Source organism: Symphalangus syndactylus, chromosome 1 (genome assembly GCF_028878055.3).
Source record: "Symphalangus syndactylus isolate Jambi chromosome 1, NHGRI_mSymSyn1-v2.1_pri, whole genome shotgun sequence".
NCBI lineage: Eukaryota > Metazoa > Chordata > Mammalia > Primates > Hylobatidae > Symphalangus > Symphalangus syndactylus.
The window spans coordinates 55,268,857-55,295,535 of record NC_072423.2 but is presented as its reverse complement, the minus strand read 5'-3'; the positions used below and the strand labels follow the sequence as shown (position 1 = coordinate 55,295,535).

Sequence of the window (26,679 nt, the reverse complement as noted above, 5' to 3'; positions counted from 1 at the left end):
TTCTATTGCTTCCTGTTTCTTTTCTTTAAAACTCATCCTATAAATAGCATTCAAGTAGATAGAAAATCTTGTATTTAAAAGAAATCATCTATAGTGTAAACAAAAGGTAGACACCTTTGTGAAATATCTCCTTCAAACACAACAATAGAGAAGCATGTTGTTTTTCCCTTGTGAAAAGCAATGTCACATAAGGACCTGGAGTTGTTTCATTAATTCGCTTAGGCAAATTAAATTATCTAATTCAACATGACATGAAATAATGCAAAAGTAAATTACTTTATCTGGCTTCCAAAAATGCTAAAACTACTTTTCTCAAGAAACTAAGCAATACTTAGAATACATTCTATTACCAGGGTCAACCTTGTTTCTGAATTACAGTGATGGGATAGTGAAGACAAGAGGCAGTGTCCCTTTGAAATTCTCCAACCAACATCTATTATCTATCAATCAGAGAACAGTTAACTACATTTTCTTTTAAGTTTATTGATGTTGCTGCCAGCCTACAATGTTTGCATCAGGACACTCTATACCCTGTTTCAAACCCATGCTAACAAAGGAAAAGGGAGACATGAAAAAAGGGAAATAATATTCGAAAATATCCAGATCCCACTCTGGGCTTTTTTTCATTAAATTCTCACATTTCCAACTTCAGTTTCTCCTTAATAAATATTTGTGATGGTGTAAAAGGTGTTCCTCACCCACATTATGTACTTTTTATCAGTGGTAATACTATGAGAAGTGAGAATATTGTATTGTAGTTACTTTAAAATGGTTTTGTAAATATCATATTGTAGAGGCTTGACTGAATAATCAAGAAAGAAAATGCCAAAGTATGGAAACAAACATACTGGTACTAGTTAAATCAGAATTCCTTCATCTTAACTTTGTTATTTCAGAACATCTTTAAAATTGAGAGTGCAGTTCAACCACAAGACATTTTAAAGAGAGAAGCAGGAATCAACTGAATTGAAATGAGCGTCATTATTCTATCTTTCTTCCTATACCATACTTGAGTCCTGATGACTTTCAACAATGGCCTCTGCTAAAAGTATCATCCCTTGAAGTGGGTTCTGTAGTGGACATGTGTGTGTATGTGTTGTCAGTATATGTAATTTTGCTTTTACAATGTTGGCAGTAAGAAGCCTTCTAATTTTATTCAGCATGATGATAGGCCCTAGCATTTTAATTATTTTTTATGTTGTGAGTAATTTATTATTCACTGGCTATCTTCCCTGTAAATCTTGTCCTCGCTCTGTAGGGTTTTTCTTTGGTGTCCAACAAAGGGTTTCATTGCAATAAGAATCAAGGTGTGTCTAAATTCTTACCCAGAGCCCAAACAATGCCAGTCTTCCAGACAAGCCTGGGAGTTTGGGGTGGGGAAACAGAGTCATTATAGAATATCTTCATCTCTCTGCCCAGAGATCACCAGAGTTATCACCCATGCCCTCCTAAAAGGGTGTCTCGAAGCATATCTTGCTGTAGAGCAGAATTTGGAACTGAGAAGACGAGGGCTCAAATTGAATCTCACAGGATTTGTGTGCAAGAGAAACCCAAAGGAATGGATTGGCTCTTCTTCAGAAACATTTACCTTTTGATCATTCTAATGGTAAGTAGAATTTAAAGAGGTGGGAAGGAAATGCAGCCTCAAGGTCTTGCCTCTGTTACCTGTCGGGCTTTCTACATGGGATTTATTCCATTTTTAATCCCCTTCCTGCTAAGAGAGTTCTAGAAGTCCAGCCTCTGTTAATTTCAAACAACTCTCTCCGCCTTGAGGAAGAAAATGCCATAGAGAAGCGGAGTGAGAATCTGGCTGAATTAAATTTATATGCCCTCAGAGACATAATCTACTTCACTTTAAGTGTTAGGACTATTCTAAAATTTTAAATTGGAAACAAAATTCATATTCTATGGTCATATAAATAAATCAGATAGATTGCTGTGAAAACTCCCAGTGCAAATGGGTTCTAAATTTGAAGGGAAGTTAATCAAGCCCATTTCTTTTCAGTAGTTATTTCCCTATGAGTTTCTTTCAAAGTGGAGGAATGACAGCCATGTTGAAATTACATGGCAACTAATGATGAAATATTAAAGTCATGAGAATTTTTTCCAGTCAGATATTGCTAAAGAAAAATGAAGCCCAGCCATCAAGATGAATCTTTTCTGGAATTATGAATGCATTCCTACAGACCAGCAAAGAAATATTTAAATAACTTATTTCTTTACAGTAAACATGGCATTTTGGGTATTATATTACTTCCCTCTAACTTTTGGGTGCCCAAGGTGTGACATGATTTCCAGACAGGCAGCATGCATAGCAAGTATCCTACCCTAGAAAGAGATAATTCCAACTCCAAAGAAGAACAAAGTTCCAGTTGGCCAATCACCAAACTATTGCCAATTCTGGGAAGATAAGAGGACAGGATTATTAGGAATTGTACAAATTTTTCAAAGTAAATTAAGACAAATGCATTATAGTTGGCCACACTTCAATCTCCCAGGAGTATCCACGTTAGTGCTACAACCTAAGCTTAGAAAATGATTCCCATCCTATTCTTACGCAAGTGGCAATTATACCAGACTCCTCTGAACATCAGTTGTAAGAGACAGAGAGTAGCTAGGGCTGGGAGAGATGGGAGCACATTATTGTCCAGGAGGCACAGTGAGAGCTACTTTTCTGGAATTCACATTTCTAAACTTCAAGAGCAGCGCAGGAGCCAAACACTGCCAAAAGGCACACAACCCCAAGCTCAAAAGGGAACGTGAGAACAGTGATAGAATATTGCATCCTCTGAGTTTAGGAGACAGATTATTAAACAAGACCATTTTTGAAAAATATTTTTAAACTTAAAAACACAAGACAGAAGGGCAATATTCTGTTATAATGATCATTATTTATTTACTAAATAAAATAAATATTACTAAAAGAAGAGGCAAGAATCAGACTTGGTCTTCAATAGAAATAGTATTGGATATACCTCTTGTTCAATAGAAATATTATTAGGATATACCTCTTGTTACTCTTCTACTGAGTATATTAATGCTTTGACTCGGATAAACTTTTGGTTTCTTGTAAGGAAAATTGTATGTGTCAAGATTTTAAGGGCCACTTCTGAGCACTAAATCTTGCCTCCCAATGCCTTCTGCACAGGCATGTTTTATGATAATATTATTTAATTGAAGAGTTGATTCTTCTCCTTGATCTTGAAAGCGTATTTTATTTCAGACTCTCAGGATCTTTTTTTGGTAGTATTTATTTATTTTCCTTGGTAATACTAGCGTTTTTAATACTTAATTCCTCCTACTCCTCATTGATATTGAAGTCTTTGTGTTTGACATTTCATGGTAACTGTGAAAAAGTTCTTTCAGTATTTTTTTCTTTATGCATGTCTAATAGATCCCTTACCATATCAATTAATAATGTCTGGAATTGGGAGGTAGAGACTTCTATCATATTTCAAAATTGAAACAAATACAAGAATTGTTTAAGGAGAATCAATATGATGTTATAGATATTATAGGAAAGTAGGCATGCCTACTTCTTTTTAATTTCCTGAACTTGAACTCTGCCCCTTCTTCATTAACTAAATCAAAGACTCTCTGGGGCATCATTGCAGCTTACACTAATGAGGGTGTGGCAGCCTCTCAGAGACTCACAGGTAGTTTGTGTCAGCTACATCTCAACTGCAAAGAGTACTTTAAACAAAGTTCTGACTGGCTAACCAGCAAAAGGTACTCAAAACTCTAGATTACAATAGGGCATTGATTTTATCACGAGTCGTTTGGCATTTTCTTCCTAAGGGTGCTTATCATGTTCTTCTCCTACAAAACAGATAGGGGTGGTGAGGGACAATCAACAGTGAATCGAGACTCAGAAGTCCTGGGTTTGAATCACAGCTCCTCTTCAAAGTGGCTGTGTAACTTTGGCAAAAGCACTCAACTTCTCAGGGCTACCTTTGACCCCATGTGAGAATACATGGTTAGACATGATGTTATTAAGTTGCTTCCACTGTAGAAACTCTGCAATTCTAAAATTATCTCCATTGAATACTTACGTAGTAGAAGCTCATTTCTGGCTCATAAATAGTTTTCATAAATTTGGCTGGAGAATCTGAGGATTTAGGTAATGCTATGGATTGTATAAATTTTATAAGGAAAGAATCACTTAAGGCAGGACAGTTATTAGCTGGAAGAGGCCTATATTATATCAAGTGGACAAGGTCATAAAAGACAACCATTTATCAGATAAGAATTTTTCTCTATGTGTGGTGACCATTCATGCTACATATAAGATGTAAACACTTCCATTAAACAGCCTAATCATTGGAAGTAAAGAAGGTAGGTGGCTAAATATAGCTATTATCTCATTGCAAGTTGAGAGCAGGCATCAAAATTTGAAAACGTATTTAAAACTAACTTAGCCACTTATCAATTTAGTTCTCACATGCACTCAAATATGTTATTCTGAAACATGGAACAGAAATTTGTTTCTATTTACTTGTCAGGCAAATTTCCAGAAATATGATGAAGAGAAAAACACCTTATCCGATTTGGTTTGATATTTGTACTAAACAGAATACCCTAGATTGCTTTAAATGATTGGTTTCCGTACTGCTTATTACAGAAAGAGTGTACTCATCACCACAAAGATTACATCGAAGCAAATCTCACCTCTATTATTGTTTTGTTGATATAAGTGGCTAAGGAATTACTAAATATATTTTAAATCAGTGGATAAGTTTATATTTTTTGCCTTCAAATTCCTGCAGAGTCCATGGGGAGAACCTCATATAAAAAAAGTTTTATATCCCAAGAGATATCTAGTATTACCATGACCTATATCTTAGTATAGTTTTCTCAAGACTATCTACCTATTGACTTGTAGGATAAAAATCCTGCTCTAAAAAGATTTCATGACCCTTGGGATTCTACGACCCTTTTCCTTTTTGAAAGATACTTTTTTTGTAGCGGGGAGAGCTTCTGGATCCTGAGTCCCTAGTCTGATGACTCTTTTCTAGTTCTTAAGTGTCCAGGAAGGAGTTCCTTGTAGAGCAATGAAACCGTTGTTTAAGCTGCAGTAATGTTTCCTTTCCTTCCCCAAGTGGGAGCACAGTTGGAATTCCTCACTCGTGGAAAGCAGCTCTGACTACAGGGTGTGTGACAACAGTGCCTGGAGGGAAACCTTCAGACGTAACTTGCATGAGAAATGTTTGCCCTTCTTTTCTGCGCTGAAAATTACATGCCTTACAAACTAAGATGCCATTATTGATACACCTTCAATTATAAACAAAAGTGGTATAATTAGGCTTGAACTTGGCAACTCTACCATAGACCTGGTAGGATGGTAACTGCTTTACTCAATTATTATTATAAGCATTATTCAGGAAAGAGCTGCTTATTAATAAGATGGTCCTACATATGCAGATAACTTCAAAACTGACTACTTCAAAAAGGTAAGTCATGGAGATGAAAAAATAGCCTTGTTCTGTAGCTACTACTTTAAATACACTCAGAATGTAAGAGAATAATATCTATTCCAATATTGCAAGAAGCATATATTATATGCTTAAAGTCTACATATCTTATATAAAATCATCGTATTCTCTCTAGAAGTAAGTATTAAAAGAGAAAACAAGACCCAGAAAAATTTCTACAATTTTCTAAGAGTTAGATGACAATAGAGTATGGTGTATCGTATTATTCCTCTCTGGAATATATACATTATTACAGGTCAAAACTTGTCTTGCACACAGAGAACAGTGTCTGTCACATGCTTTGTCAATGAAAATGTTTCAATGAATGAATGGATTTAGTTTCTAACTTATCTTTCTTACCAAGTCACTTAATCATATATTTCCCACCCACATATTGATGAGCAACTTTAACATGGTTAGTGAGCTTTAAAAAGAGCTCGAGTATTTCAAATTGAGACAAGGTGTTGGTTCTCTGAAGCTGCCAGCCACTACATTGCCATTCCAACACCTGACACTAACAAAACACTTCACAGTTAACAAAACCATTTGAAGAGATTACAAAAGTCTCGAAAGGTAAATTTTACAAATTAAAAGAAAAAATGTTCGTGGGATAAATTAGTCAGACAGCTCACAACTGGGACAGTCAGGATGTGAACCCAGAACTCTTTCAACTCTGCCAGCATTGACTCTCTTCTCCCTTTGGGCCAATGCCCAACCCTATACATTCTTCCTTTACATTGCCTAATTCATCCCAGTATCTTTTTTTATTTTCCTGCTTGCCTCCTATTTTAACAGTCACTCTTTCTAGGCCTGTGTCTTACTCTTCATTTCTTTCTCAGAAATTAGCAGAGACTGGAATTTTAGTTTCTTTTTTTTTTTTTTTTTTTTTTGAGAGGGAGTCTCGCAGCATTGCTCAGGCTGGAGTGCAATGGTGCAATCTTGGCTCACTGCAACATCCGCCTCCTGGGTTCAAGCAATTTTCCTGCCTCAGCCTCCCTGGTAGCTTGGGATTAGAGGCACCCGCCACCATGCCCAGCTTTTTGTTTGTTTGTTTGTTTGTTTTTGTTTTTGTATTTTTAGTAGAGATGGAGTTTCACTATGTTGGCTAGGCTGGTCTCAAACTCCTGACCTCGTGATCTGCCCACCTCAGCCTCCCAAAGTGCTGAGATTATAGGCATAAGCCACCACGCCCAGCCAAATTTTAGTATCTTAAGCATTTTTATATTTCCAGCAAAAGTCCTGTTCAAGTTTTTGCCATTAATGCAACCTATCAAAAGGACATCCAAAAATAAAGGGAGACAGGAAACCGTCATCAACCAGGCCCACAGAGACTATAATACATTTAGGATACCACACATCTCTCTGGGTTATGTTTGCTCCCTCAGCAGCACGTGCCTCCAACTCCCTTTTCTAGTACTCTACCATTGTGATAAGTGGCTCAGCCATTTCCTTTCTGTGTGTGGGTCTTTTACTCAGGGCCTCAGGTCAAGCCACATCAGCGGATGATGCCTGGCCCACATACTGCTCTGAAAACGTGACTCTTGGGCTGGTCCAAAGGTAGTGAGTTATCTCAACTGATTGTTCACAGTCACTTGCAGGTCAAGCTCCTTGGCCTATTCTTTCCCCCTGTCTCACTACTGCACTTGACTAGTCTTAAAAAAGAAAAATTTTTAAAAAGACTTTTGTAGGCAAGGAATTTCCACAATTACCTAGGAGTCCATGACTACTTTTCACTGTCTAACTGAGGTTCATACAGTTATGTTGTGCCGTTTAGGAGGCTGATGTCATTCCATACTTCTTCCAAAACACTCATTAACAGGTGTTTCCTAGAAAGTGAGGGCTCCTGATGGGGCTTATGATTTCATAGGGCCTGGGAGTAATACCTGGCAAGTTCCTTCTGGGAGACCTGTACATAAAGTGACAGGATTTGGAGGGTTTGGCTTCTGTTACCCTCATCCTTAGAGCCAGCTGAGCAGGGAGCAGAAATACCACAAATGTACTGTGGAAGCCTCCATCAGCACAGCATAGGTTCTGCTAGATGAGAACCCTGGGTTCTAGTATTCCACTTTCCTGGCCTGAAAATAATGAAAAATAATAAATTCAGGGACAGCAAAAGGATGAGGGGCTTATACTCAAACATTCTCAGAGTTACTTCAGTTGAGCTGGGCTCTGTAGAAAGGATAAGACCAAGGTAAAATGAACTCAGAACTCCTCATCCCTTTAAACTACAGACAAGTCTGCTTGATGTGGCTACTTTCAAGTCCTTAAAAATGATCGACTAGTACTTTTAGATGTCATGGGGCACTATGAACACGCCCTTGAAAGCCACAGAAGAAAACCCTTCTTTCATTCTTCCTTCCTCTTTACAAATGTACTGAGCATTTGCTGTGCCTGTCACTTCCACCTTGGTCATTCTATTTGAATCAGAGTCTGAAACAGGGAGAAGCCAGGGGATTTGTCCAAAGCCACACTACTCAGTTCTTGTGCCTGCATGTCTCAAGAAATTTTTCATAAATCACATTGTTTTTTATAAAGCCAAATTATAATTTAAGGCTATATATCCATTATGGACTATAAATCACTGGACTTCAAAATGTACACTTGATATCAGCTTAATTGTTCCTATAAGAGTCTTCAAATTGGGACACATATTTTGCTGAATACATATTCCTTTAAAACTCTAGTTTTAAAACTCTAGCTTTATTCTAGTATATTCCTTTGAAACTCTAGTTTAAAACTAGAGTTTTTCATCTGGTTTTAAAACTCTAGTTTTATTCTAGTATATTCCTTTAAAACTCTAGTTTAAAATACTAGAGTTTTAAAACTAGAGTTTTAAAGGAATCATTTTCCAGATCCTCAGCTTCTACTCTTTCCTCAAGTCAATCTACCTCAGCGTGCACCTGAACTTGAGGTATCAAGCTAGTTCTTCTCTCCCAAATCCCCCTTAAAAAGTCACACCTCTCAGCCATGGCAAACGTTATTCTGTTGCACTCTAATGGATTTTGAAATTATCTGGGGCACTAAACTAAGGAATAATGGAAAATATTGACGTCAATATTGAGAAAGAGAGTTAATTTCAAAGCACTTAACAAATCTTTTTGCAAGTCCTGCTTTTCAATTATTTGTTTTCAACAAAATTAAAAGAGGACCTAAAGGAGTTGTCAACTTATACATCATTAAAAATCATTTATATGATAAATTGCCTTACAGATTTAAGTCATGTAATTCAGAATAAGTTTTAAGAATTTAATGACTCTGCTACCATTAAAAAAATTCCAATGTCATCTATTAATATGAACAAGTTTTCCCAGTACTTACAACTGAAAGACAAAACCAGACAAAACAGAATTGGTTCTGAAGCTTGGTTAATTCTGATAATAAGTAATATTTATTTAAGAACTAATTTTTTTAAAATTTCATCCCCGTGTTTCCAATGCATTTCCAATAAAGTTTTACTTTTCATATTATATTGCATTGAAATTTCAATGTTTGCATTTTGTTTGCTCAATTGTGATACTAAGTATAATTGTAAAACTAATCCAATTCAGAGAAAAAGTGTTTCTTTACACTTAGAGCTTCACAATGATAGAAATTCCAATAAAATAAAGTTTCTATTAATACGTATATTTTCATTACAGACAAGTATGCTAGGCTGCTCAATAAAAACCTTAAAATACATTAAAATATGTTTGAAGCTTGAAAATATATTCCAGTAGGATGAACCTATGGAAGGGATAATTCATCAATAGAAATATGATATAAGAGTTTAAGGAGTAATAGGAGTAAAATAAATTCCAACTGACAAAGAACTTATTCATCTATTTTTCTAATGGATGAAACTGAGCATCAGAGGGCAACAGCATGTAGATTCTTGCATCTCCCACAGCTCCTCATATGTTCCCTTAGCTTCCAGCAAAAATATTATTGACCATTTCTGGAACATCCACCGACTTAGAGCCTTTACAACTGTGTTCTTGTTTCACCCTGGGTGAAATGCGCTTCCTCACCAATTCCTCTTACCAAACTAGCTTCATTCTGCAGAGCCCTTTCAAATCCCTGCTCTCCTAGGAAGTCCTCTTGAAATTCACTTGGATAACTTGAGCTGCCTTCTCTATCCTCCATCGAGCCCACTGAGGTATCCTAACCTGCTGTAGACTTACGTGTTTGTCTTCTCTAAAATGTAAATACTTTGGAGGGCAAAAAGTCTATTATTCATTTGTGTTAGCCATGTTTATTTCACATCATCAACAAAATGTATATTTAAAAATGAAGTAATAAAAGAATATTGTCAATGTTTTTATGACATGGCTTCCTCTAAATTATGCAAATTTATGCTAATGTGTTATCTTCTATTAAAACAGGTGGTGATGGAAGTAAACAGTGAATTTATTGTTGAGGTAATGTAAAATAAAATTATTTTCTCAATTTAAAATTAAAACAAAAACTGAATTTTGTAATGTATTATATGTAAAAATCAGAATATTTGAAATTGTAATTATCCAGGTAAAAGTTAAGAGAAAGAACTAGTGAACTGAAATAGCAATGGTAAAACCCATGCCCCCAAATCTCTATGCTTTTAGGGCATGTGTTTGCAACAGCTTAGTGTCTTAGTAACTCCTGTTTATCAAACTATATGAGTAGTTTATTTATGTTTTCCAATCCATGGCAAAGCAAAAGAAGCAAAGTGACACTTTAGAGTGGGAAGAGACTGTTTAGACACATTAGACAGAAAGACAATTAATGGTTCATCAATGAGAAAAAGGACAAACATTCAAATTGTATAACCACAACTAAATGGAAAACATATAATCTGGTGCCATTTAGGGTGGAACTCAGGAAATAGAGCTGCTGTCCTCTATCTCTGGCAGAGCTTTATTTTATTATAGTAGTTAAATTTTCCTTATGATCCTCTCAAATCATTGGAAAAAATAAAATTACTTTTCTCATCTTTTTGGTGAAATAGGGAATAGGTGGTACATTTCAGTAAGTTGTATCAAAATGGGGAAATAATGTAAATACTCTGGTTGTAAAATACGCTTAATTCAGTGGAACACCTCCTTCCCCCAAAGTGGTAATTAAATGAAGCTTAGCCTAAATAAACTTACTATCACCTGTGTTTCAGGGGGTACATTAGGACTTACAAAAATAAATACATGCATTTATATAGTTTTTGCATGTATACAAATATGCTTGCACATGTAGTGACATTTCTAATCTCATTAATAGTATGAAATTCTTAAGTATACATCAATAGTAGCAACTTAAGGCTACGAAAGAAAAACCGTATAGCAAGCACAGATACAAATGACAGCATTGCAAAGCCTTATAGGTGTCCATGGGATTATTGGAGGAGTCATCAATTCCTCCAATATTAATAATATGTTTCTAATTCTGCAAAAATATATTTGGGTGCTTAGCCACAGTGGTGTCCTTATCAACAGGAGATAAAAAATCTCTTCTCTCTTTTAGGTGAGCACGACTCACCAGCACGACTTTTATGTTATATAGGATGTGCGTACACGGAACAATGATAATCTTTAAACTCTGCAGACTGTAAATTCTGGTGAAAGCTCACTGAAGGGTGAGATAGGCAAGGCTCCTATATGGTGAAGATAGATGGAAAAAAGGAAAACTGCACAACTTATACAGTATAGCACATCATGAGCTCCTCAAGTAGCTAATTAAATTTGTTTCACTAGAATCAAATAATTGGAACCAAGATGATTCCAAAAGAAGTGGCAGCCAGAGGTAACCAAGCTCTATGTATCCACAGTTGTGAATTCGTGAAAACATTCTCTGTTCTTCAAATTCAGTATCACTGTATCTTCTAAATGCACCTTACAATATTAAATAAATGTCCTTTCTAAGTAAAATTGTTCTAACACTGTAAGACACCTGAACCATTTTTGCTTAAGGTGAAGGAATTTGACATTGAAAATGGCACTGCAAAATGGCAAACAGTCAGAAGACAAAAGCGGGAGTGGATCAAGTTTGCCGCAGCCTGTCGAGAAGGAGAGGACAACTCGAAGAGGAACCCCATTGCCAAAGTAAGTGACAAAGCAAGCTGATGACAAATGCTTTTGCAGATCAGGGAAGCTTTCAAATATTTCCAAGATTTGCAGGCTTCACTGCTCCACAGTTATTTAAGAAGACAGAATCTGGTCATTTGCTCCAGTTGCTGAGCCACTGATTTGAATATCATGTGCAGGGAGGCTGACGTGGGGCAGGCAGTCAATGGCAAGTGATTCTAGAAGAAAGGACTGGATCTCCAGCACAACTGGGCTTTGTTCATCCATTTGTGTACTGCTCATTATTGCCTGTCAATGTCATAGGAAATGTATTCACATAGTGACAGTCTGAAGACTTGCCCTCCAGAAAGTCAAGCCAAGGTTACTGCACTAGATGAATTAACTCCAAGAAAGAAAGGATAGTATCAGAAGTTCCCACCAGATCTCTACATCCAGAAAATAAGACAGTCTTAAAAGACTTTCACAAATAATGCCTACTGAAAAGGAAGTAGAGTTAAAGAATGTGTAACACAAATTGATCCAGGAAGTATGGGATCCACATTAATAGCTTCATTCACTCTTTATAGACATCTTGATCTTGAACAGTAAAGTGATCTGCAGAATTCCGTCCTTCCAGCTTTATATTAAAAACATAGTAAGCATCAGCAATGATGTTACAGATACAACCTCAGCTCAAGAAAACAGATTTATTCTCTCTCAGATGTTTTCAAATCGGAGGGATGCTTTTAAATTATTATTTCCATTCAACTCATAGTGATAGTTTATGTTATTTCACTTATATTGAATATTCTTTTCTTTTTCTTTGCATTTTGGGAGGTTCTAGAGTTTTCTTGTATGTAAAAAGGGCCTTTGGATTAGAGTTGAGCTAACCAAAGTTCTATTTCCAGCAGTCTTTATTTGACTGTGAATGTGTGGGTAACAAATCTTAGCATTTTACTGAATGCTCTTATCTTTAGTATATAGATGAGATTTCAAAACTGTTTCAGTTTAAATTTATCAGCAATAGATAGTAAAGCTACTAAAGCAAAATCTATGTGGCAGAATATTTGCCATAAAATCTATTTGGCAGAAAAGTGATGCAGTATGTTTACATTTATAAAATTATTACCAATATCACTAACCATTATAGTTCTCTGATATTCTCAATTTATCTACCATTTTGACTAAATCTCAGACTCCAGCTTAGGTAGGATACTTATTAATATGACACAAGCTTTTTTAAAAAAATAGTAAAGATTGTAATTTCTTTTGTGAAGCTCTTTCCGTGTATGCTAAAAAATCAGAGAATTGAACAATGTGTTATTAACAACAAACCTAGCACCAAGTGTGGATGTTATACACATTACCTCATGTAATTCCCACAACAAATCTGTGTGATAGGTGGTATTATCCCCACCATAAGCTGATCTGGGCAAACTTAAGTAAATTTTCCAAGGTCACACAGGACTAAGTCATGGTGCCAAGTTTCAATCCAATGCCCATTTGGTTAAGAAACCCATTCCCTTCTCATTCCACTACACTCTTAAGCATTATCTGCTCTAAACTAGATCACAATACTAGCTATTTTTCTCATAGATTCGATCAGACTGCGAATCAAACCAGAAGATAACATACCGAATTTCTGGGGTAGGGATCGATCGACCACCATATGGGGTATTCACCATTAATCCTGGCACTGGGGAAATTAACATCACTTCAGTGGTAGACAGAGAGATAACTCCACTTTTCTTGGTAAGTCATACCCATATGTTTTGATTTGTTCATGTTAGCTTTCTTCTCTTTTTCAAAAAATATTATCTTAAGATAATGGATTACTTTTAATAAAACATGGTAGACTGAACCCAAATAGAAGACTTGAAGCAATGGAAAGAGTGTGAAAATAAAAGTTTATAGTTCAGGATTCTCTGTTATGTTGCATGTACATGTAGTCAAGTGTCCTGATCATATTTAAATTATTTGACTGTACTGCAGTCTGAATTCACTGGAAAAAAATTGTTTCTTTGCCTATTTTCTGATATATTTTCAAGCATGTTACTAAAATTCCTTTGGTGGAAAAAGACAGCTTTTTTCCAACTTTCCACAGATCTATTGCCGAGCTCTGAATTCACGGGGTGAAGACTTAGAAAAGCCTCTTGAGCTTAGAGTCAAAGTTATGGACATAAATGATAACGCTCCAGTCTTTTCACAAAGTGTATACACAGCCAGTATTGAAGAAAATAGTGATGCCAGTAAGTAGAATGACATTCCTTCTCTATGTCACAGCATATCTACTTCTCTTGGTCAAAAGCTTTAGAAGACTGACATACAGGAAATGTACAGGATAGAAAATGTCACACTTGTATTTTGAATAAACCCCACATATTTTAATTTATAATTGAGCTAGAAAAAGAAATCATGTCTAAAATGATAAAATAAAATATCTTCTTACTTGAGGAAGGTCCCTACAGGGATTTAGCAGGTGCTTAGCACCTTCCTTAGAGATTGTTACTGGGCTCATGAACAACTAAATCCAAGTGAGCAAACTGAGGAATAAACCAGGAATGTTTAAGAAGGCTCTGTTCTGGTCTATTACCCAAAATGTTTGGCTGACCCACACCAGGTAGAGCGTGATGGTGGAAGCACGTGCAATTGTACTCATCAGATCAATCACTAAGGGTAATCACTGATCTTCACAGACTACGTAGCAAACTACATTCTATTCTCTCATTTTCTTTCATTTCTTTCCATTCCACTTAATTCCATTTCCAGTTCTAATACCCTCTGTCTTTCCTTTATATTAGTTCTCCTGAACTTCTTTCCTCCCTACTCTTATGCTTTTCCTATACGGCTACTTTCCTGTCTCTCCTCTCCCTTTGCCTTCTGACCTTGATTTTCCGTATAGCACATGAATATCAGTTTGTTCCCCAATCCTCTAATGTCCCTTTCCCTTTCAAATCTATGCCTGTCCATATACCTCTACACAAAGCTGGGGGGAAATAATAGGAAAAATTAATTTCAGGAAAAAAGGCAGATAAACACAAAATGTTTTTTTGAACTAGGATGGTCCTCCCATAGAGAGGCAAAGAGATTTTGCCTAGGAGAGCCAACACAAAGAGAGACTCCAAAGTCCATCTTTACTTCCTCATCAACACATCTCAAGACAACATAGGTGAAGGAAGAGAAGGTGAAACCCACAACCAAGTCCCCCTGCCTAAGAAGCAAAAGAACATCAGGGACCTGACAATTCTGAAAAATCTGTCCAGTAGACTGACGTCCTTGGGGATTTGCCTAGGATACTTGTTCTTTCTACCTATGAGTAATTAGGAACTTCTTATATTGCTATGGACAAGTCTTCTTTTCAATAATTATATATTTGTGACTGGTAAAGTGCTATCTTCCAAAGCAAAGAAGAGTGATTATCTGCTTTCCGGAAAGTGGCAATGAAGAATATAGGTGTTCAATAAATAATTACAATGTTGCATTTAATTAAACTATAATCTTCCTTAATTAAGCATTTTAAAATGATTTCACAAGACCATGGCAAAAAATAAAACAGATAAAAATCTGTTTATTCAGCTTTATGATAATCTATTGAACTTCTTTTTCATACTTTAAAGAGAACTATGTTTTGCTACTAATTTAGCATTTAATCGTTTAAGGAGTGCAAATACTTTTAAAACAGTAAAGGGTTTTATAAAGCAAACCACAATTTTTTTAATCACTGGTAGAGCTGAAAGGTATGGTACTATAATCCCATGGAAAACTCAAACAGAGAGAATTCAGAAGGCCAACCGCTCTGTCTTCTTATGCCTGATGATTTGCTGAATTTATTCTAAGAGTCCCAACCATTCTCCACCTCCATTTCTATTTCTAGACGCATTGGTAGTAAAGTTATGTGCCACAGATGCAGATGAAGAAAATCATCTGAATTCTAAAATTGCCTACAAGATCGTCTCTCAGGAGCCGTCAGGTGCACCCATGTTCATTCTGAATAGGTACACTGGAGAAGTCCGCACCATGTCCAGTTTCTTGGACAGAGAGGTAAAGCCTTCTGTGAATGAATAAGAAATAAAAAATTCAATTTTGAAAAGACAAAGATAAAATGATCCATATGTACCCTTACTCCAATATAAAGGAGGAAAGGAAAATAATCCATTTTTAATAAAAATTAAAAGCTCAATTATATAAATCTCATTTGATATGTAAATAAAAGAGTCGAGAAATAATGGCGTTAAATGCATTGGATTCTATTCAAGACAAAACCTAAGTCTTATGTTCTTTTTCATCTTGATTAAGCAACACAGTATGTACAACCTGGTTGTGAGAGGCTCAGATCGGGATGGAGCTGCAGATGGACTGTCTTCTGAATGTGACTGTAGAATCAAGGTTTTAGATGTCAACGATAATTTCCCCACCTTAGAGAAAACTTCAGTAAGTTTGTATTCTTATCATCCTTTTTCCATAAGTGTCAATAATCAATTTGCTTTCATGCTGGCTCATGAGCCTGGTTCTGTCCTATGTATGGACATACTCAACTTTGTTATAGAAACTTTGGAATTTCTTATGTATACTAATATACCTTCAAATTGTATGTTTGTCTTTGACTCACTACTCCAAACAAGCCTTCTCTGTGAAAGCAATGAACTATCTACTCTGTATACTCCATTCACAGAAACACAGAAATCTGTTGATCTAACTCTGGGAATAACATAGCAACATTAATGTTTTCGTATATGCCTCATGATTTGCTGAATGAATTCTACTAGAGTCCCAGACATTCTCAACTTCCATTTTCATCTCTAAGCGTAAAGAAGCATAAAATCCAAACTAGCAAGGCCAAATCTGGCTTGCTGTCTGTTTCAGTTTAAAAACAAACAAACAAACAAAAAAAAAAAAACATGTTATTGGAGAGCATAGCTGTCCTCACGCCTTTACATATTGTCTGTGGGGGCTTTGTGCTGCAACAGCAGAGATGAGGGGTTGCAACACCAATTCTCTGGCCCACAGTATCTAATATATTTACTATTCAGCCCTTTACAGAAAAAAATCTGATCCTCTATCTAAAAGAAAAGAATAAAGAAAATTAACAATAAGCAAAAAAAAAAAAAGAAATAAAAGAGAAAGAAACAAAGTGCTAATTTGACCTTGATTTTACATACAGCACATGAATGTCAGTTTTATTATCTTATAATCATTTTATTGTTATTTTCCTGATTGGACTATGGGCATTTAATAACGGTGCAAAAATCATTGACATAGTTTGTTGTTAGTATTTTAAATAATAATTATGTGTTTTAAGTACGTTTCTTCTTTTGAAAATTCATTGACTACAAAATTAATCCCTGCATTTTAGTACTCAGCCAGTATCGAAGAGAATTGTTTAAGTTCAGAACTGATACGATTACAAGCAATTGATCTTGATGAAGAAGGCACCGATAATTGGTTGGCGCAATATTTAATTCTCTCTGGAAATGATGGGAATTGGTTCGATATTCAAACAGACCCACAAACCAATGAAGGCATTTTGAAAGTTGTCAAGGTACAGTATAAGGATTTGCAATATTTTCTTCTGCAATATTTTCTTCCAAAGAAGTTTTCAATGACCTTAGTGACAGAATCTGCCTTCAAAAAAAGTACTTCATAGCTCTGAATATTGCTTATATCAAGGGTCCTAAGTAACTGCTATGTCAGTCTGAGTCTCCAAGCTAGCAACACAAAACTTATTACCAAGAAAAATAGGAAGGCTGTTTTGTTCTGACAGTGTCCAATATCTAGTTGTGAAGATAAGGTAAGCACCCCCAAATTAGATGATATATGGGAGTTCACAGTGTAATAAATAGTACAGATGTCATGATATAAAACATAATTAATTGCCAAGGGAGTAGAATATGAAATAATGAATGAGATAAGAAATGGTGAGATCCTTCTGAGCTAGATTTGTCTGAAAAGATTTCATGCAGGAAATAAGGCTTAAGCAAGATGTTATAGCTAAGATTGCTAATGTGGATAATAAAATAAACAAACACACAGAGTGAGAAAACATGAAGGATGTTCAGGGCATGGTGAGCAACCCCGTGGGGCTGTAGTGGGGCATTCAAGTAGGGAAGTAATCAGAAGTCAGATCAGAGAAGTGAAGCTGGAATCGATCTGCTGAGAACCTTGCATGCTGAAATACCGGGTTTGATTTTTTTTCTATAGATTAATTTTTCTCTAATTGCTTGCTTTTAATTCACAGACAATGATAAAACTGAAAAATTTATAATTACAAATGGATAAAACCACAAACCAATAAGATTCAGATTCATATTAATGTAATGAGGGAAATTGTTATTTTTTATCAAAGGAAATTGCTGCTAACGACATAAACACTTATAGCCAGGAAAATATATATTAAGACATATATGTACACACATTTAATTTGCTACATAGTGTGATTGTGAAATTTACAGTGTGATTATTCAGTTCTGTTACTATTTTTCTCTATTCAAGCACATAAGGCTGTTTTTGTGTTACCATAAAGTAATAGCTGAGACTGGGTAATTTATAAAGAAAAGAGGTTCAGTTGAATCACCATTTTGCAGGCCGTACAGGAAGCAAAGTGCCGACATGTCCTTCCAGTGAGGGCCTCAGAAATCTTACAATCATTGTGGAAGGCAAAAGAGGAGCCAGTGTATCACATGACAAGGGTAGTAGCAAAAGAGAGAAGGGGGAGGTCCTAGACTCTTGTAAACAACCAGATCTCGCAAAAACTCATTTATCACCAAGGATATGGTGCTAAACCATTCGTGAGGGATCTGCCTGATCACCCCTCACCAGGCCCCACCTCCAACTTTGGGAATCACATTTAAAGATGAGATTTGTGGGTGACAGACATCCAAACCATATCATCAGGTTACTATGAAGTTTTTTCAGATAGCATATTAGGAAGCCATTTAACCTTCTGGATGCAAACATATCGTTTATTCATTGGGTCTTTCTCTTTTCTTTCTCAAGTATCTGAGCAATTTTAGTATTAGTACTTTACCACCAAAGCAAAACCATACACACTGAAATCATATGGTATATTAACTTATGAGCTGGCCACCAAAATTATGAAAAATATTTATATATGATTGTCATCCAAATGAATACACACAATTTTATAATTTCTTAAGTGAACACAAGGACTCAAAGAGTATATCATGGACTTTCTGTTTGGAAAACATTGCTTTGGGCCAGAGGTCAGCAAACTATGATCCAGAGGTCAAATTTAACCTGTCCCCTGTTTCATAAATAGTTTTATTGGAACACAGCCACATACATTCATTTACGTATTTTCTATGGCTGTTTCCACACTCAAGTGGCTGATTTGAATACTTGAGATAGAAACTATGGATCATATGACCCCTAAAACCTAGAACATTTACTATCTGGCCCTTAACCAAAAAAGTTTTTCAATTCCTACTTATAGACCTAGGAAAGCTTTGGGATATTTTCTAAAATAACAATAACATCGGCCTGGCGAGGTGGCTCATGTCTGTAATACCAGCACTTTGGGAGGCCAAGGTGGGCAGATCACCTGAGGTCGGGAGTTTGAGACTAGCCTGACCAACATGGAGAAACCCCATCTCTACTAAAAATACAAAATTAGCCAGGTGTGGTGACACATGCCTGTAATCCCAGCTACTCAGGAGGCTGAGGCAGGATAATTGCTTGAACCCGGGAAGTGGAGGTTGCAGTGAGCTGAGATTGTGCCATTGCACTCCAGCCTAGGCAACAAGAGTGAAACTTAACATGAGTTCAACTCTGAAAAGACCAAAGTTATAAAAATTATTATCACATTGATTAAGTCCTGAGGTACTAAGCATCTGATCTAAGGCAATGGCAGTAAAAATGGAAAAAAAAAAAAAAAAGGAATGGGTTTAGGAGCCATTGCCAAATATAACACAAAGAGGAATAGAGGAACAAGAGGTCACCTCCCACCATATCAAATGCTGAATATTTAGTCAAGTTTTCCTTCCAGGGATCAGAATTTGTTAAGCCTTGCATCCTGGTTAAAAATCAAGAGCTAGACATAACATGCAATTCTTACCTATGTTCTTACCATCTTAGTGACTAACTCTGTATATTATCTCATAATATGTAACTGTTCTTCACTTTTGGTCTGTCTCCCAACCTACTAAAATAACAGAAGAATTTTGTGCATAAAGAACTTGATCTAAATATCTTTCTACCCCCAGCACCCAGTCCAGTGTCCGAAAGATAGTAGAGACTCACAAAATTTGAGAATAGTATTGATGATAATATTTACCTGAAACTAATGGTGTAGATATCATCCAAACAGAAGTCACTGGACTTGATTGCATCATTCGTAACTTCTGCATAAAATTATAAATGTGAAAAAAATTAACAATGCAGGCAATGTACTATCTGACTTAATGTAATGTGCCTTCTGTGATAACGTTTTTTAAAGATATACTTAATTGCTAAAAAAAAAAACTATTGAAATATCAATTTCATGAAAAATTTGTCAAGGTAATTTGGATGTTGTATATACAAAGCCCTATCTATTTTTTTCTGAATGATAACTTTCCAAGTCTCTTAAAAAGAGTAAGAAAAAATTTGCTTAAAAATAGCAAAGTAATAGAGAAAGGCTAATTAAAATGAAACTTTAAACCTTGATGTTTGTGTTACTACCTAGCCAAAAGAACTATTTTAGAGAACATACGCATAATTTTCCCATGTTTGACATTTTCAACAGCCAGAGGTCAGCCTCTCATTCCAGATACATTTGGAATGAGGTTACTAATGTCCTCTTACACCTTCTCCATTTTCACTCAGGATACCCCTTAACCTTGTGGAAACTGGACTTTTGACTAAGCTTTATATAACCCTTCTCTTAGTCTGAGGAAATTACAAAGATTCAATTCAAAGGATTTAAGGTGGCTCGTGCCTGTAATCCCAGCACTTTGGGAGGCCAAGGTGGGAGGGTCACTTGAGTCCAGGAGTTGGAGACCAGCCTGGACAACAGGGTGAAACCAAGTCTCTACTGAAAGATGGGTGTGGGGCGGTCACCTGTAATTCCAGTTACTCAGGAGGGCTGAGGCATGAAAATCACTTGAACCCGGGAGGCAGAAGGAAAAAAAAAGATTTATTGAGAATTGCTATGTGTTAAGGACATGAAGGCAAATAAGATATGGTCCCTGTTCTCAAGGAATTTACAGTTTAACAAGAGAAAGGTCTCAGAAAAATGAAAGAAGTCTCTCTGTCAATAACAGCCTCTCCTTGTTATTTATTGATAAGTGTATATTAAAACACAAGCAATAAAAAAGTGTGTGTGTGTATATATATATATACACATTTGACTTCAACACTGAGAAAAAAGCAAAGCAAAATGCTACACAATTGGAATTCTAACAAAAAAATTGATTCTCTATTTTTATAATAATTCTAACATTTATTAAGCAATTACTAAACACCAACTATTCTGTTATAAGGTGTATCCAGAGGGTTCACATATATTATCTCATTTAATCTTCACATCTCTCGGAAGAAAATAGGGTCATTGCTTTTTTTTTTTTTTTTTTTTTTTCTTTTTTTTTGAGACAGAGTCTCACTCTGTCACTCAGGCTGGAGTGCAGTGGTGTGATCATTGCAACTCCTCCTCCCAACTTCAAGCGATTTTCACGCGTCAGCCTCCGGAGTAGCTGGGATTACAGGCATGCGCCACCACAGCCGGCTAATATTTGTATTTTCAGTAGAGACGGGGTTTCACCATTGTTGGCCAGGCTGGTCTCAAACTCCTGACCTCAAGTGAGCTGCCTACCTCAGCTTCGCACAGTGCTGGGATTATGTGTGTGAGCCACCGCACCCAACCAGTAATTCCATTTTTAGAGAAAGTGAAACAAAACTGAAGAGGACAAATAGCTAGTCTCAATTTACAAAGGTGGTGAATGGCAAAGACAAGATCCATCCGGAACTCTCTGGTCCCAAAGTCATATTTAACTGCCACCTTCGTGTCTCACTGTGTAATCGGGGGCCAGTAAAACCGATTTTAGGAAAGAACTAGCACGCTGAGATTTTCCTTCCAAGTCTGTGTACCACTATAAACTCCTTCCCAGCTGTGTGTGCCCTGCTTCTCTCTTCCAGACACATTTGTAACAGAAAATGAGCCTTCCTGGAAACAGAACATACACACTCAGGCAGATATTTGACCATTTCCCCAGTCCCCTGCTGTTGAAAAACTGCTATCACATTCTCTTTTGGATGGACACTTCTAACTTTCTCCTTCTTTCATACTTAATTCTAAAATGAATCAGTGTCCCCACTAGAATTAGCAGTGTCATATTAAATTAGAACAAAAAAATTGGATGTGAGAATCTAAGCTTCACTTCTATACTACAATTTACAGCAGCCAAAAACCTGCCAGAAGTCAAATACATTTCTGGATGTGTTATCTTCATCCTGAGCCCTTCCAGAGCCTCACTCTAGGTCACTGCAGGTAAAACCCCCAGCCACTCTAACACACGCCTGTGTACCTTGTTAAGTGGTTATTCCTCATTTCTTCCTTAAACTGCAGAGATCGAGTTTCCCCAGCCTCTCCCTTTACTTTATGAAGAGACTCCAGGGTAAACCATTGTTTCCATTGCTCTTTACAATCCTTGACCTCTGCACACAATCAGAAAATCCTGACTAAAGGGCTCCACTTGCAAAGAATAAATAAACAATTTTATGCCTTTCCTCTATTTGGCTTTCCCTCCTAGAGGAAAGATTGACCCCAGACCAATTTCCTGTTCCTAGATTATGTGAAGATCTTTAATTGATACAACTTTAGGCACATATTGGTATATTTTCATCACACTCTGTTCAATGGGGAGAGAACAATTAATATTCTTACAAACAAAAGTGCGTTTGCGTGTATACATAAGAAAACCACAAGAGATTTCTCTATCAGAATAGAGGTTATCAGGCCGGGCACAGTGGCTCATGCCTGTAATCACAGCACTTTGAGAGGCCAAGGCAGGTGGATCACCCGAGGTCAGGAGTTTGAGACCAGCCTGGCCAACAGGCAAAACCCCCATCTATACTAAAAATGCAAAAATTAGCCCAGTGTGGTGGCGCATGCCTATAGTCCCAGCTGCTTGGGAGGCTGAGGCAGGAGAATTGCTTGAACCCAGGAGGCAGAGGTTGCAGTGAGCTGAGATTGCGCCACTGCACTCCAGCCTGAGCGACGGAATGAGACCCTGTCTCAAAAAAAAAAAAAAAATAGAGGTTCTCGATTTTTCATTTATTTGAAGATAGCATGGAATTCTATTAAATAAAAAAATGATTTGTAGAAGAAAGATCTCTTCCAGTTGAAAATTGATTTTTGAGTACATAATTTATATTCAGTTTTGTGCTAAGTATCATGTGGGGTGGTCTATTATGTGGACCAGTGGACTAGGTATTATGTGGATCTGTAAACAGATGTGCAAAAGGAATCAAAATCTCAGACCTCAAGGGTTTTGACTGAAATTCAAGCGTGGCATGCTGAGCCATCTCCAAAGAAGAACCTAAGTAAATTTCTGTGAATGTTTTTCTTATCAGCTCTTCTAAAAAGATGTAACTCCAAAACCTAAGGAAACATTCATGATGTCAGGGAGTTTCCCTAAAAAGCAGGGATTTACCTCAGAGTTCTGCTGATGGCAAGCCTTGCTGATATCTTGACTTCTGCTGTTGGAAATGCATTGCAAGTGATGCTTACCTTAGCTTCCAGAACACTTCTAAGCAGACATTGATCAGCAATTCGTTCTTTGCAACTACTTTTTCATTGTGACTTTTCATGTCACCACATCAATCATTCTGGATCAAAAGATTCTATTTTTTATCCAGAATACCCATTTCAAAGGTGACTTTTCTCTGGGCATGGCATTTACTTATTTGAATATGCCCCATAAAGCCGTCTTCCTGTCCACCAGACCCAGCGACTATAATTATCATAAATTCTTTGTAAGTTGTTTACATCATTAAAAAATAATTACGTGTTCAGTGACATCATATATATTAGCACCTTTATTCTGCTGATTATACTTTCAAAAGATTCTCAGATGTGAGTTCTATAAAGGAAATCTGGGTACTATTTATTTATTCATTCAATAGTGTGAACAGTTTTTATTTTATTCTAAAGCTTTTTTTCATAAACACCTCATTTGGAAAATATAGTTTTTCATTTCAGCGTTTTTGCATAAAAAGTCCAAAACTCCAAAATTTTATTCCAATTTAAAATCACAGGCTTAAATGATCTACATAGCTGATTATGCTAAAAGATAAACAGAATAACATATCTAAGATACCTAATGCAGTAATAAGTAAAATTTTTTTCAATTCAAAATCTAAACAGCATATCTCCTGGACCTTATTCTAGTGTGTGGTTTGCTTTATCATGGCTTCTTACTTTATCAAAAGAGAGTTCTTTGCTGTTTCAGAGTTTTTTATTTTCTTTCATTTCAGATGCTGGATTATGAACAAGCACCTAATATTCAGCTTAGTATCGGAGTTAAAAACCAAGCTGATTTTCACTACTCCGTTGCTTCTCAATTCCGAATGCACCCAACCCCTGTGAGAATTCAAGTTGTTAATGTGAGAGAAGGACTTGCATTTCATCCAAGTACTATGGCTTTTAGTGTGCGGGAAGGAATAAAAGGAAGTTCCTTATTGAATTATGTGCTTGGCACATATACAGCTATAGATTTGGACACAGGAAACCCTGCAACAGATGTCAGGTACTGCAAATATTTTCTTCACGTTCTATGGTTCTATCCGGTGTTAATTCATGTAGCATGTGCTAGTATATGTTGGTCGTAATACTTTTGGAGGGCTTTTTTGCTTTTATTATTCCTTTGATTTAAAAGACTATTAGAGCATTTGAAATCTTAGAATTTTAAGTGTTTTAGAGGCTTCAATAATGTAAGGGCTCCAACTAGTTATAAAAGTAATTGTGTCCAGTGAGCAACTGTAAGATCAAAGAGCCTCCTAAATTACTCCATAAGTCTTTTTGATCTTTTGTGGCCAGTTTGTACTACCCTGGACCTAGGCCGATTAAGCCATATTGTAGGCAATAAGACACCATAAAAGTTGAGTCACCGCTTGTTTTCTTAAACCTGTGTTACCTATGACTTTGAGACTAATTTCAATCCTCTGCTTAATCTAAGACAAAAAACACAATCATAGAAGCTAAAAACAGTGTTTTAGAAATTTGATAGGCATAAGGAGAGTCAGAAGAGAAATAAAAAGATCGTATTGGGGCACTAGGTACGTAGATTATATGTGAATTAGAACAGTGTAAAATATTCTGGAAATAACCACAGTGAAGTACACAGGTCTTCTCTATATCTTGCCCTTCTCTATCTCCTCTTCTTCTTCCCAATATTCTTGGAGTAAACAAAGTCTACTGACTTATAAGTTACTTTGATGTTCACAGTTTTAGTTATTAAATCAGTTAACAAATCGACAGACTCAGAAAAAACCTGTGAAGTCTGACAGGATGGGTGGAGGTAAAAGCAGTTCAGATAAAGGAACTGAAGACTTGAAATTGTGCCTGGTGGAGACCAGATCTTCTTCCAGTGAGGTCAAGCACTTTAAATCTATCACCTGTAACAAGATCCAGATAGACACACTGAACAGAGGATACCACAAGCCCCCAACAGGCCATCAGTGAGGTGCTCTGAAATCAACATGGCTGAAAAGCCACAAAAAAATCCTAAGTATACCACATGTGAAAATAAATAAGCAATATTTGTTTCTGAATGAATAAAGGATGTTTGATATTGCTATGATTTAATAAATAGAGCTGAAATAATCTCATGCATTTTATTAACAATTATCCTAGGAGCCAGAAGAGTAAGAATTATGAAATTTTAAAACTTGCAGACCTGTATATTAATGTATTTATCATTGAATTTTTATTGATATATATATACTTTTTATAAACCAAGGCAATCATCACTATAAACATAAAAACACAATATTTAAGTTTGCCACATTGTAGCTCTTATGTAATTTAAAAGTACTAACTTTCATAAAAGCATAATAATGAACTTTTTATTTAAAAACAGATATATCATAGGGCATGATGCAGGCAGCTGGTTAAAAATTGATTCAAGAACTGGTGAGATACAACTTTCTAGAGAATTTGATAAGAAGTCAAAATATATTATCAATGGGATATACACAGCAGAGATCCTGGCTATAGATGGTAAGAAAATTTATTTTCAGTATTTAAAAAAAACTAGCACTATTATATTAAATATTATGTTATTCTAATGCTGATATTTGAGTGACTCAGACATTTTTAATGGTGTATGCAAGACTTATAGAAAGTCCTAAACACCTTAAATCAAAAATTGAAGTCAATTAAAATAATAATTTACACTTAAGCCATAGTTTATTTCATCTACTTCCAAAAATGAGTTGTATATGGCTTACAGCATAAAAGTTAAAATATAGTTCATCTTCTGATTATGACTTTGCCTCTTGAGTATGGCTAATCTCACTTGTAGGATATGTTGGGAATGTTTACTTAAAGTAAGGGCTACATGCTCTACAAAGTTCATTTGGGGATCACCTTGTAGGGAGGCAATGTCTCCAAGAATACAATTATTTTAGAGCCATTAAAACTGAACTACAGTGAGAAGCTTGTGTGAGTGTTGCTTGATTAGACATATTTCCACAGTAAGGTGCTATGGACCACGAAAGCACAGATTATTCCAAATATGAGATCCATATTAAAAGTCATAAATGCAGATGCACTGGCTTAACTTGTAAGCGAACCAGTTCTCACATGGGTAAATCTGTTAAGCAGTCCTCTTGGTGAGCAGCAACAGGATTTGTTTATTTAGCAATAGTTAATGATTCTATGAAGCAGTGCCTAGGAAACCAGCAGCTACAGAACAAAACAAGAGACAAAGGTCAGGAACCATGAAGGAAGGGGAAAGATAGGTGTCCGAGATACGTGCCAAATGTAAGATAGATACTGTAGGTTTGCCTTAAGTTTATAGCTGACCTTTCCAGTATCAAAACAAGAATAAAGATAAAGAAGCAGCATAAAATTCAAAAAGAAACCGTGATAAAACCAAACCAACTATTGTCCGTACATCCTGGGCTTCATCCTGTGGTGGGTAACTTTTAATGCCTGGGTCAGTTTTATAAATAACATTGTCTTATTTATTGTCAGTATTCTGAAA

General features: G+C 36.1%; 1 protein-coding gene across 2 annotated transcripts in view; it reads left to right on the top strand.

The window, feature by feature from the left end:
• Positions 1-1,423: 1,423 nt before the first annotated feature.
• The window catches only part of DSG4 (desmoglein 4), a 38,238-nt gene continuing 12,982 nt past the window's right edge, over positions 1,424-26,679 (top strand). For both annotated transcript variants that reach the window (XM_055235354.2, XM_055235363.2), the window contains exons 1-10: positions 1,424-1,606; positions 9,833-9,868; positions 11,387-11,518; positions 13,076-13,231; positions 13,584-13,728; positions 15,354-15,520; positions 15,776-15,910; positions 16,833-17,018; positions 23,948-24,219; positions 25,552-25,691. In XM_055235354.2, coding sequence (XP_055091329.2) covers positions 1,559-1,606; positions 9,833-9,868; positions 11,387-11,518; positions 13,076-13,231; positions 13,584-13,728; positions 15,354-15,520; positions 15,776-15,910; positions 16,833-17,018; positions 23,948-24,219; positions 25,552-25,691 — 1,417 coding nt within the window. In that variant the 5' untranslated portion in view covers positions 1,424-1,558. The remainder of the gene's footprint in view (positions 1,607-9,832; positions 9,869-11,386; positions 11,519-13,075; positions 13,232-13,583; positions 13,729-15,353; positions 15,521-15,775; positions 15,911-16,832; positions 17,019-23,947; positions 24,220-25,551; positions 25,692-26,679) is intronic.